This window comes from Bos grunniens, chromosome 10 (genome assembly GCF_055505025.1).
Source record: "Bos grunniens cultivar Pamir isolate PY7600 chromosome 10, Bosgru_T2T1.0, whole genome shotgun sequence".
Taxonomy (NCBI): domain Eukaryota; kingdom Metazoa; phylum Chordata; class Mammalia; order Artiodactyla; family Bovidae; genus Bos; species Bos grunniens.
The window spans coordinates 16,998,505-17,011,931 of NC_141174.1; the positions used below are offsets into that span (position 1 = coordinate 16,998,505).

At 41.3% G+C, this 13,427-nt stretch overlaps 1 protein-coding gene across 1 annotated transcript in view; it reads left to right on the top strand.

Annotated features, from left to right (window-relative positions):
• Window positions 1–13,427, top strand: part of TMED10 (transmembrane p24 trafficking protein 10) — a 34,761-nt gene that overhangs the window by 7,641 nt on the left and 13,693 nt on the right. The window contains exon 2 of the mRNA XM_086319626.1: window positions 10,636–10,747. Coding sequence (XP_086175752.1) covers window positions 10,636–10,747 — 112 coding nt within the window. The remainder of the gene's footprint in view (window positions 1–10,635; window positions 10,748–13,427) is intronic.

Genomic DNA, 13,427 nt, shown 5'->3' on the forward strand with positions numbered 1-13,427 from the left:
GACAGATAAAGAGCATTTTAATGAGTAATTCTGAGGTTTTGTGATTTTCCCATTCATTCAGTAAATATTTATTTAATACTTAGTACAAATGCCAGACATAGCTGGGATTATAGGCATGCATAGCAGACAGGTCCTTGACCTCTAGTGAGAACAAAGACAAAATACAAGTTTAAAAAAATACAGACAAATCTCAGGTAGTAATAAGGATTATAATGAAAATCAAGCAATAGGTGGTAAGGAGTGGTTAATAGGGTAAAATGTATTTGAGTGGCCAGCCAAGGCCTTTCTTTTTTTTTTTTTAATTTAATTAATTAATTTTCAATTGTTCTGGGTCTTTTCTCCAGTCATGGAGTTGGGGCTACTCTCTGGTTACGGTGAGCAGGCCTCTGGTTTGCAGTGGCTTCACTGACTCTAGGACACACGGGCTTCAGTAGTTGCAGCTCCCAGGCTCTAGAGCACAGGCTCAATAGTTGTGGCCCATGGGCTTAAGTTGCTTGGTAGCATGCGGGAATCTTCCCAGATCAGGCATCAAACCTGTGTCTCCTCAGTTGGCAGACAGAGTCTTTACCACTGAGCTACCAGGGAAGCCCCAGCCAAGGCCTTTCTGAACAGAGAGAGAAGTGGATTGAAATGATGGGTGGAACTATGTTGCAAAGATTTCTCCTTCAGGCCCATATTGGGATGTGTTTTCTGTTGAGATTTCCAATTGAGGTTATTCCTTCCCTACTTGTTTCATAAAATGAGGCTAAATCAGGCTAAATAGTTTCAGATTTAAAGATTGCTGCACAGAATTCAAGCAGGAAATACCAGCCCATTCTGCAGAGTGAACATAGAAGTTTTCTCATACTTCAGGTCCACAATAAAAGCCTGTTGTAGGGACTCAGAATCTGTGAGTTACAAACCACATTTTCATAGACATTTTCATAAAGATGGAGATTCCAGTATCCGTTGTTCTTTGGAATCCGTGTTAATAGTGAAAATTGGAGGGTGAATTAATTTTAGGGGATGAGATGAGTTATTGCCTAAGGGTGATTTATACTTTGGAAATATATTACAGAAAAAAGAGAAAGCAGTTGTGAGGAGATGTCATAATCATCACCAGAAAAGAAAGAAAAGCCTGATGGTAATAATTTAGGTCACTTATACATTTTTAGCTTCTTCCAAATAATCCAATTGGTCTAACTTTTTTCTTATTGTCATTCTTCAAGAGTGCTGTTGCTATTAATAATTCATTTTGCCAAATGAGATTATTTTTTATTTGGCTATTACACTCAGATATGGTCCCAGTGTTTCCCAGCTAGCTTACAGATGAGAAAGCCAAACAAGATCATTTGGAAAGTTCAGCGTTGAGTCATAGGCCTATCACAATTTAACCCTAAAAATGATCAAGAAGAACCTTGGCCGTTGGGAAACCATTGGTCTATAATTTTTTCCACCACTAAAAGCTGTATGAAAAGATCGTGTGTGTGTGCGCACGCGCGCGAATGTATGCGCACTCATGTGCGCTACACATTTAATTGATTTTATTTGGAGTAGTTAACGCTTCAGCTCATGATTACTGTTGTCTATGCTGAGGGCTGATCTTTTTCTCTTAAGAAAAATACATCTTTCTCAAATTTACATTTGATGTGACTGTTATCCAGTGGATTAGAAACAGATCAAGAAATAGATGGTTTAGTACAGAAAGCTGATTGGTACATTAAAATGTAATGATATTAAAATCTAGTTTATTTTATGTGTTATATACTAATTTCTAGATTTAAATTAAAACCTGATTGTGTGTTTCTATCTCCATAAAAGTTAAACAACATTACTTCATTTAAACCTTTCTCATTTGACATTTGTCCACAGCCTTCTCTCTTTTCAAGTGATCTAGAGAAGGGGGCTGCTTAGAATTTGAAATTTCTGTATCATGTCTTTATGATGACTTCTCGTGTTTCTAGGGAAGGGGAACTGATTTCTAAAGGTAATCTAGTGGGCTGCAGTGGCTTCTTTACTGTTTCTTGTGTGAGTTGCTGACTGGTGGTTGATCCTGAGCTGTGGCCCCCATATGCATATGCAGCCTCGCAGCCTGGACAGTGGAGCCTTCTGTGAAATCAGCCAGCTGGCCACAGACCAGAATTTGGGCTCCCAAACAAGCCTCCGACTTGAGGGAGGTTGATGTCATCTGCTTTATCCTGTGCCCCCAACCTCATTGTTCGACACAACTTGTGGGAAATCAAGGGACTAGTTGTTAAGAAAGAACAAGGCTTTGTTTGTGCCTGAAAGGGTCACACTGGAGGTTTTTACCGTAAATAACTTTGGAACAGTATGAAAAAAAACATTTGATCTGGCTTCACCCCCGCAGCAGTATTGTTAGGGCAGCAACTGGTCTTTCCTTCTCATTCCCCTTCCCTTCCTCCCTCTTTTTCTCCCCCGCCTACCCTGCACTCCCCCTCACTCCCACCCCCCCAGTCAATAATGACGTATTGCCTGTGTTAATACAGTAAATGCTGATGGAATCAGGAAGAGAGCATCTATCCATTATCATACCACTGCCTGGAAATTTTCCATGTCTAGTTTTCAGTACTTCAGAAGCTTCTTTAAACATCACTTCTGTGCTGTGCTATGCCATTGCTGAATTGTGTTGGAAATTTGAAAGAATTTAGTGTTGCTAGATGCTGCTTATGGCTTTCTAAGTTTGACTTTGTTCTGGGTAAAATCTAGATGTCCTTTGATTTCAGGGATGCTGTTGGTAGACTTCATACTTAATCTTGTTTGAAAGATCAGAGTAAATTTGTTTTAAATATGGCTGCTAGGCTATCAGAGTCATCCATATTCTTTGTATATAGCCTCTTGGAAGTATTTCTGATACTACTTTTCTAGTGTAATACTATAGCATCTTCGTGATTTGGTGTTCTCTCCCATTAGAGTAATAGACCCTACAGCTTTTAGATTCAGCGTGAACTCTTACAAACTGAAACGTATGGACTTGCAACCTCTGATCATTATATATGCATCCACAGTCCTCTCTTCTCCTCCCCCAAATGTAATGTTGTTGAGTCCTTCGTGTTTATTACTTATCAGTAAAACACATGCAGGAATTTCTGAAGTCGTCTGATACTTCTTACTGTGGCCTAGTAGCAGCTAGAACGATTCATTGAATACCTCCTTTGTTCACTTCAGTTGCTCAGTCGTGTCCGACTTTTTGTGACCCCATGGACTTCATCACAGCAGGCTTCCCTGTCCGTCACCAACTCCCGGAGTTTGCTCAAACTCATGTCCGTTCAGTCAGTGATACCATCCAACCATCTCATCCTCTGTTGTCCCCTTCTCCTCCTGCCCTCAGTCTTTGCCAGCATCTGGGTTTTTTCCAATGAGTCATCAGCTGGCCAAAGTAATGAGTTTTGGCTTCAGCATCAGTCCTTCCAATGAAAATTCAGGCTGATCACCTTTAGGACGGACTGGTTTGATTTCCTTGCAGTCCACGGGACTCTCGAGTCTTCCCCAACACCACAGTTCAAAAACATCAATTCTTTGGCTCTCCGCTTTCTTTATAGTCCAGCTCTCACATCCATACATGACTACTGGAAAAACCATAGCTTTGACTAGAAGGACCTTTGTCAGCAAACTAACATCTCTGCTTTTTAACATGCTGTCTAGGTTGGTCATAGCTTTTCTTCCAAGGAACAAGTGTCTTTTCATTTTATGGCTGCAGTCACCACCTGCATTGATTTTGGAACCCAAGAGAATAAAGTCTGTCATTGTTTCCATTGTTTCTCCATCTATTTGCCATGAAGTGATGGGACCATCATGCCATGATCTTAGTTTTTTGACTGTTGAGTTTTAAGCCAACTTTTTCACTCTTCTCTTTCACTTTCATCAAGAGGCTCTCTAGTTCTTCACTTTCTGCCATAAGGGTGGTGTTATCTGCATATCTGAGGTTACTGATTTCTCCCAGCAATCTTGATTCCAGCTTGTGCTTCATCCAGCCTAGCATTTGTCATGATGTACTCTGCATGTAAGTTAAATAAGCAGGGTGACAGTAGACAGCCTTGACGTACTCCTTTCCCAATTTGGGACCAGTCCCTTGTTCCATGTCTGGTTCTAACTGTTGCTTCTTGACCTGCGTACCGATTTCTCAGGAGGCAGGTAAGGTGGTCTGGTATTCCCATCTCTTGAAGAATTTTCCACAGTTTGTTGTGATCCACACAAAGGCCTCAGTGTAGTCAGTAAAGCAGAAGTAGATGTTTTTCTGGAACTTCCTTGCTTTTTCTGTAATCCAGCGGATGTTGGCAATTTGATCTCTGGTTCCTCTGGCTTTTATAAATCCAACTTGAACATCTGGAAGTTCATGGTTCATGTACTGTTGAAACCTGGCTTGCAGAATTTTGAGCATTACTTTGCTAGCATGTGAGATGCATGCGATTGTGCGGTAGTTTGAACATTCTGTGGCATTGCCTTTCTTTGGGATTGGAATGAAAACTGACCTTTTCCAGGCCTGTAACCACTGCTGAGTTTTCCAAATTTGCTGACATACTGAGTGCAGCACTTTTATAGCATCATCTTTTAGGATTTGAAATAGCTCAACTGGACTTCCTTCACCTCCACTAACTTTGTTTGTAGTGATGCTTCCTAAGGCCCACTTGACTTCGAATTCCAGGATGTCTGGCTGTAGGTGAGTAATCACACAATCATGGTTATCTGGGTCATGAAGATCTTTTTTGCATAGTTGTGCTGTGTATTCTTGTCACCTCTTCTTAGTATCTTCTGCATCTGTTAGGTCCATACCATTTCTGTCCTTTATTGAGCCCATCTTTGCATGAAATATTCCCTTGCTGCTGCTGCTGCTAAGTCGCTTCAGTTGTGTCCAGCTCTGTGCGACCCCATAGACAGTAGCCCACCAGGCTCCCCCGTCCTTGGGATTCTCCAGGCAAGAACACTGGAGTGGGTTGCCATTTCCTTCGCCAATGCATGAAAGTGAGAAGTGAAAGTGAAGCCGCTCAGTCGTGTCCGACTCTTAGCGACCCCATGGACTGCAGCCCACCAGGGTCCTCCATCCATGGGATTTTCCAGGCAAGAGTACTGGAGTGGGGTGCCATCGCCTTCTCTGGAAATGTTCCCTTGGTATCTCTAATTTTCTTGAAGAGATCTCTAGTCTTTCCCATTCTTTTGTTTTCCTCTATGTCTTTGCATTGATCACTGAGGAAGACTTTCTCATCTCTCCTTGCTATTCTTTGGAACTCTGCATTCAGATGGGTGTATCTTTCCTTTTCTCCTTTGCCTTTAGCTTCTCTTCTTTTCTAAGTTATTTGTAAGGCCTCCTCAGACGACCATTTTGCCTTTTTGCATTTCTTTTTTCTTGGGGATCACTTTTTTCTTGATCACTGCCTCCTGTACAATGTCGCGAACCTCTGTTCATAGTTCTGGCACTCTATCAGATCTAATCCCTTGAATCCCTTTAACATGTTTTGTTAAAGTGCTGCATTAACAAACCAAGCACCTGCTTTGGCAGGTACTTTGTATCCCTTCAGTTTCTAAATCTTCCTGCAGCTTCCTTTGGGTTTACCTGTCTTTTCCTTTTTCATGTAACAACCATGTTGGCCCTAGTCATCCCTGGGTTTAGTCAGTGTAGACTACTTTATCTAGTTTGCCATCCGTTAGCACTTTTAGGTTGGAAGTATGGTTAGTTACCTAAATGTTTAATTCTAACAATAACCTCATGAAGTACTTACTCTTGTCCTTATTTTACATATGAGGCACAGAGAGGTCAAGGAACATACCCAGGGCTTTACAGCTAGTAAGTGGCACAACTGTGACTTGAATATCAACTTGCAGTTTGACTCTGGAACCTTCAGTCTAACTACTGTGCTCTACTGTCTCTCAGAGGGAGAGAAGGGTAGGTGTTTCTGTTTTGGTTCATTTTTGTGCAATGTATAGAGCTTCTCTATACATTGTATAGGGTTCATTTAGTTCATTCTATAGGGTTCATTTGGTTCTATACATTTGGTTCATTTTGTTCAATGTATAGGGACTTGGTTGTTTCTGAATTCCTTAGTTGTTCAGAAGCTACAAGGTTGATGTTTATCCTTAAAATGACTTGTACACTTTGTGTACTCAGTATTATACCACAGACTGATCATAAACCTAAGGAAGACAGTGCAGGGTAGGAGCCTGTATGAAGGAAATTACATTTTCAAAATTTTACCACCTACACTCAAGGTGCAAGTTGATTGCCCTTTGCTGCTATGGCCTGAGTGGTGTATGGAGCTGGACTGCTGGGGTATGGAGCTGATTCAGCAAATGAAAGCAGTGTGTGAACTGTGCCAGTAGAAAGACACAGCCTTGCCACCTTCCCCACAGACAATATGTCACTTTACAAGAGTAGGTATAGACCTGTCTGAATTACCTGTTTGTGTTTAAATACATCCTGGTGGCTCAGAGAGTGGCAAATCTGCCTGCAAGGCAGGAGACCCGGGTTCGATCCCTGGGTCGGGAAGATACCAGAAGAAGGGAATGGCAACCCACTCCAGTATCCTTGACTGGAGAGTTCCATGGGCAAAGGAGCCTGCCGGGTACAGTTCGTGGGGTTGCAAAGAGTCAGACACGACTCAGCAACTGACACACAACATAAGTAAATGAAAGTGTTTGTTTGCTTGCTTGACTTTGATTATAAATTTCTAAAGACTCTGGAGGTATATGTGTGTGTATGTGTTTGACTTCATCCTTCTGAATAGTATTTTTAAAATAAGCTTTTTATTTTAGAACAGTTTTAGATTTCCAGAAAAACAGTGAAGATAATGGAGTTCCCAGGTACCCCACAACCAGTTCCCCCTGTTGTATGGTACATTAGTCACAGGAATGAACAAGTATTTATACATCATTATTAACTGAAGTCTGTACTTTATTCAGATTTCCTTAGTTTTTAACCCAATGTTTTGTTTTCCTGTTCCAGGATCTCATCCTTGATATGTAACGTTTAGTCATATTTCTTAGGGCTCCTCTAGATTATTACAGTTTCTCAGATTTTCCTTGTTTCTGACAGCCATTTGAGTTTTGAGGCATACTAGTCAAGTATGTGAAGGCAATGGCACCCCCCTCCAGTACTCTTGCCTGGAAAATCCCATGGATGGAGGACCCTGGTAGGCTGCAGTCCATGGGGTCGCTAAGAGTCGGACACGACTGAGCAACTTCACTTTCATTTTTCACTTTCATGCATTGGAGAAGGAAATGGCAACCCACTCCAGTATTCTTGCCTGGAGAATCCCAGGGACGGGGGAGCCTGGTGGGCTGCCGTCTATGGGGTCGCACAGAGTCGGACACGACTGAAGCGACTTAGCAGCAGCAGCAGCAGCAGCAGTCAAGTATGTTATAAGAGACCCCTCTGTTAGAGTTCATCTGATGTTTTCTCAGTGATGAAACCTGGAATTATGGGTTTGGGGAAGGAAGAACACAAAAGTAAAGTGTCATTTTCGTCATATCGTATGGAACATACGGGAGCATGCTGTCAACATGAATTATCACTGTTGTATTGACCTTGATCATGTGGCAGAAGTCGTGTCTGTCAGGCTTCTCAAGTTCCTCCCCTTCTGTACTACACTCTTTGGAAGGAAGTCACTGTGTACGGCCCACACTTGAGTGGGGAGTTATGCGCGACCTCCTTAAGAGACAACTCTACATAAATTATTTGAGAGTGTTCTTCACGGGAGACTTTTCTCTTCTCCCCTGCTTGTTTGTTTGATCATTTATGTCAGTATGGATTCATGGCTGTTTATTTTATACTCTGCATTACAGTCCAGTACTACTTTATTCTGTTGCTCAGATTGTTTCAGCTCTGGCTTTTGGGTGTCCTTTCGTTCAATTCATGTGTCCCTTTGACATACCCTGTTGGCGTTTTTTGTCTTGGTTTGTTTTTGAGCGCTTCTCTACTTCCTGGCACTACAAGATGTTCCGGGCTCATCTTGTGTGTTTCTTGCCCCAGTCCTGGATTCAGCTGTTTCTCCAAGGGGGCCTTTTATTGAAGAATAAAAGGTAATTATTGCTAATTAGGACCCAAGATCTGGATGGGTAGTATTATTTTAAGATATCTTTTCCTGACATTCACACACACACACACACACACACACTTACAGCAGCAGTAAGTGGCCAAAAGTAGTCCCAGCCTTATTGCAACTTTTCTTAAGGCTGAGATTTCCCAGGGCAGCCAGAGGACCTAGGATGGTGCTAGAGGGTGGAGGCCTGGGGCTCAGGAGCTTTCACCCAGTTCCTTCAGGTCCCGCCTCTGCATTAGATCAGGCGGATGTTCTGGCGGGTCACTAAAAGGATCCGTCTCAGTTGTCTTAATATTTGTATCTTTAGCCAGGCCATGTTTGAAAGTGGAAAGTCTAATATTGGTCACAGTCCTTTCACAAGGACCTTCCTGATAAATTGTTCTTCTCGTTTAGTTCCAGGAAAATTAATCTCTGAAGATAAATTTGTGAGCTTTCATCAGTAAACAAATGATGTATAACCCAACTTGTTTCTTTCTTAATCTTGGCTTCCGGAAAACTGAGAGCCAGATTTATCTTGCAGATGCCATTTGCTGAGTTCTGATTGTTAGTGCCTTCATTCTGTTTGATAGCACCTATTTGTTTCTTCTTCCAGGTGAACTCTGTTCCTTGAATTCTTAATTGCTTTATCTGCCTGGTGTTTGGGCCTAAGCTACTTGATCCTCTTGAAGCGGGGGGTATTATCTTGAATGTGTGGCAAAGGAAGAGGGTCAGGCTTCTGGAGCAGGACCTGCCCAAGAACCTGTTTTCTCTGACCACTACCTAGAATGGTCCAAGAAAATCCAATTCTAAATGAGTCTGTATTCCCAGTGGACCTGTATTCTCACTTATTTTATGAAGTGAGTATTCACATATTCTTGACATCAGCTACTGTGCATGTACAATTAACACTTTCCTACTTTATAAGTTGTGAACTTTGGCTTGCCTTTTTCCTTCAGAAGGTGTTATCTAGAAACAGACCTTTATTACTTTCTATTCCTTGATGTCATATGGACAGATTTTATGGCTTGATATTACCTTTGTTTAATTAAGAACTTCACAGTAAATTTTAAAAATGTTCTTTTATTGTTTAAGCGGGAATCCTTTATGAGCTTGCTGTTTGCCACCTTGTGGGCTTGTACTGGCCCATTAAACTCAGTTTATGTTGCTTACTTAATCCTTGTGGGCATACGTTTTTTGGTCTTGTTCTGTGGGCTCTCTGTTTTTAAAATTTCTCAAATCTGGCCCCTGTCTCTCCATACCCACAGCCTTTATCATTTCTAACCTGAATGACTGGGTTAGTGTCCTAACTCATCTTCTTATCTCTGGTATTCTTCCTTCTTGAGTCTGTTCACAGTATTGAGTCTCTTCACAGTGTTAGCAGATTTATCTTTCTAAATTGCAAGTTGAATCACATTACTCTTATTTCAAAAAAAAAAAAGTGTAGAGAAATCTCACTACTCAAAAATAACTAATATTATTAAAGTGCTTTAATTAAATGGTGGCTCAGACGGTAAAGCGTCTGCCTATAATGCAGAAGACCTGGGTTCAATCCCTGGGTTGGGAAGATCTCCTGAAGAAGGAAATGGCAACCCACTCCAGTATTCTTGCCTGGAAAATCCCATGGATGGAGGAACCTGGTAGGCTACAGTCCATGGGGTTGCAAAGAGTCAGACACAACTGAGCGACTTCACACTTAAACTCATATGTATGCTACTCAGTTTTTGTATTTAAAATCTCACCTATAATCAAATCTTGATTTACAGACAGCATTAGAACATCCAGTTTATTATAAGGAATCCACTCCTTTTGTGTTCCACATCACAAGTAGCATCCTGTCTTAGGTAATGAAATGTGCCTTCTGCCCAGACAGTCATGTGCTCTAGAAAAGAAGCCTGAGACCCAGTCTGTCATAATATTGTGTCAAACCCTTGCTTTATTTGCGATCATTCACTTAGCAATATATGCCGCTACTTGTGTTACAGGCCTTTCTCTAGGAATGGGGCAGTTTAAGTTTGGAAAACTTAGAAGAGCCAACAACTTAGAAGACAGGAATTGTTATTTGTGGAAAGCAAAGATGTCTTTTTTTAGAAGAAACTTCTTATCCCCACACCCATCTTCCCACACCTCCTGTAGTCCTTGGCATAATTAACGTGAAATTTGCAGGAGCAGCTCTTCCAGACTTGTCCTCCAGCAAGCCTTCTTTTCTGTCTCTCCTTGTATCAGGGGCCCCATTTCCACTCTCCACTTGCACCACATCAAGATTTGTGTTATACAAGAAATGTGTCCTCATATATCTTTCTCCTTTTGTAGTATATTCTTTTGGTAATTGTCCACTTGTATTTTTGTGACACATCTCTCTCTAGGAAGTGATACTGGCCTACAATCTATAAAGTGAGCTTTTGCTAATAAAGTCACTTATATCAACTGTATCAACTGTTAGAATGTTCGAAATTTACCGTATTTTGGTTTCACCTTCTAATCTAATTCTTGTCTTTGGGAGTGTTTGGACCATATCATCATAGTAGACTGTCTTTTATAGACAGTGTTTTCTTCCATTTCTCCACTTTGTATAAGTTCTCTTCCCAAGTATTATTTGCTACCTGTTCTTACTTACTTTTTCTTATAGATTACAGATTCTGCTGGCCATATTCTGTACTCCAAGGAGGATGCGACCAAGGGGAAGTTTGCCTTTACCACTGAAGATTATGACATGTTTGAAGTGTGTTTTGAGAGCAAGGGTAAGTAAATCAGAGTGTTTTCCCTGAATTAAGCAGCATCTTCCAAGTAAGTTAGAGTATGAACTTTTTCTCTCCTGGCCTCTCCTGGCAGGAAGAGGAAATGAAAACTACATTTGCTGGGGTGCATACACATATAAGTCAAAGTCAGCGAGTGGGTAGAGTTCTGCATGCGCAAGAGTAGGCATTTCTTGAATGCTGTACTTGGCTTGAATAACAGAGTTAAATTTTGTATAGATGCTAGAAAGTAGTGCATTTATATGCTAGTGACATGTTTTCTTAGAGGTTAGAAGTGGGGTCTGTCTAACAAATCACATCTCATCAGAAACACTTTTTGATCTCCAGGGCACTTGCTGTTTCCCAGTCCTCGTGTCTTGCTGTGGCTTGTTCTGTGCATATCAAGGCCAAGAGCCCTTAGAAACTTTTAAGCTGATTGATTATATGATGGCTTCTGTGCATGATGGTTGGTGAAAAAGCAGATGCTTCTTCACTCCCTGTTCTTCAGCTTCAAGGATACCAGACTGTAAAAACTGTATGCATTTATACCTGCCATATTACTTGGGGCCCTTTGGGGCTGCAGGACAAATGGAACGAAACTCAAACTGGCTTAAAGAAAGACTGTGTGACTGCAAACAGGGGAGTTGACAGTGTGGTGCTGGCTTCAGGCACAACAGTATCTTGGGGTTTTAACAGCATCATGGGCATTTTACCTCATTTTTAAAGCTTTTTGCCTCCATTTGACTTTATTCTCAGGCTTTCTCCATAAGGTAGCAAAAGGACTTCTGGCAATTTTACATTTATACAGTGTTCAGAACATAATGATCCTAGAAGAAAAGCAAGCACCTTTACCAACAGCATCAATGGATTCCCAGGAATAGCAAAAGAACTAGCAGCTTTTAACAGTTAACCAAAAACTGACCCCTTGAGCTCAAATGGGTCAATTTAGTCTGAAAGCTAAAGGAGTTCTCCCAAAGTAAATGGAATAATAGAATGGAACATGAAAAGACTGTAATAATAATTTCATGATTGATACCCCTCTCCCTGCCAGTTCCAGGATGTCTCAGTAGTATTCTAGATGGTTGTACTGTTCTTACCTCAAAACTCAGACATCTAAGACTATATTCATGACCACCTCTTTCAGACTAGTTCCCTTTATTCATCAGTATTACCACTGTCCTTGCAGTTATCTGGGCTCACAGTTTTGAAATTACATACTTAATGTCTTTTCTGGTCTGTCATCAAGTTGTGCTGATACTTCTTTCAAAATACCTCCTATATCTGCCACCACACAACTCTGAACTCTCAACTATAAAATTGTGGATTATGTCAATAGCCTTCTAACCAGTATCCCTGCTTTTCATATATCCAGATACTGCCACCAGATTTATCTCCTAAAACTTTCATTATATCAGTCCTTCTTTGAAAGCTTTTGCTGCTTTATAGTGGCAATAATGTTCCTGTTCTGTAGAATGAACCCCAGAATCATGAAATTTTCAAGCTAGATGAGATTTTAGGCACCGTGGCTTTTAATAGCCTCTATACTCTTGCTCCATCCAGCCTTGTCTCCCTCTGCCCATCAGGCTCCAGCCATTCTGGTTTCATTTTTCCCTCTAAACTTGTCACATTTATTCATTTGCTGGAATGCCCTCTCCTATATTAACATAAGTTTACCTTTAGATGGGGAAACAGTGGAAACAGTGTCAGACTTTATTTTGGGGGGCTCCAAAATCACTGCAGATGGTGATTGCAGCCATGAAATTAAAAGACGCTTACTCCTTGGAAGGAAAGTTATAACCAACCTAGACAGCATATTAAAAAGCAGAGACATTACTTTGCCAACAAAGATCCGTATAGTCAAGGCTATGGTTTCTCCAGTGGTCATGTATGGATGTGAGAGTTGGACTGTGAAGAAAGCTGAGCGCCAAAGAATTGATGCTTTTGAACTGTGGTGTTGAAGAAGACTCGTGAGAGTCCCTTGGACTGCAAGGAGATCCAACCAGTCCATCCTAAAGAAGATCAGTCCTGGGTGTTCATTGGAAGGACTGATGCTAAAGCTGAAACTCCAATACTTTGGCCACCTCATGTGAAGAGTTGACTCATTGGAAAAGACTCTGATGCTGGGAGGGGTTGGGGGCAGAAGGAGAAGGGGACGACAGAGAATGAGATGGCTGGATGTTATCACCAACTTGATGGATGTGAGTTTGCGTGAACTCCGGGAGTTGGTGATGGACAGGGAGGCTTGGTGTGCTGTGATTCATGGGGTTGCAAAGAGTCAGACACGACTGAGCGACTAAACTGAACTGACCTGAACCTTTAGAATACATCTTTTTGAATACATCCCTCAGACATTCTAGTCTGCTTAATATCTCAATTAACTGACTTATCCATTGCTGTTCTAGGTGTTGGGGAGATAGCAGTGAATACAACAGAAGTCTCTGCTCTCAGTGGAGCTTACATTTTCATTGGAGCAAATAGATAATAGGCAAATATAAGTCAGATGGTCATGAGGGCTTTGGGGAAAAAGCAAACACCTTGAGATGCTGAGCATGTCTCAGAAATACCAAGCAGGTAACTGTGGCTTCTTCCGAATAGCGCATCACTTACTACTGGAGATACACGTGTATCACACACACAGCCTTGTGTTGTTTAAATGTCTTATGTATATATTTTACATTCCCAATTT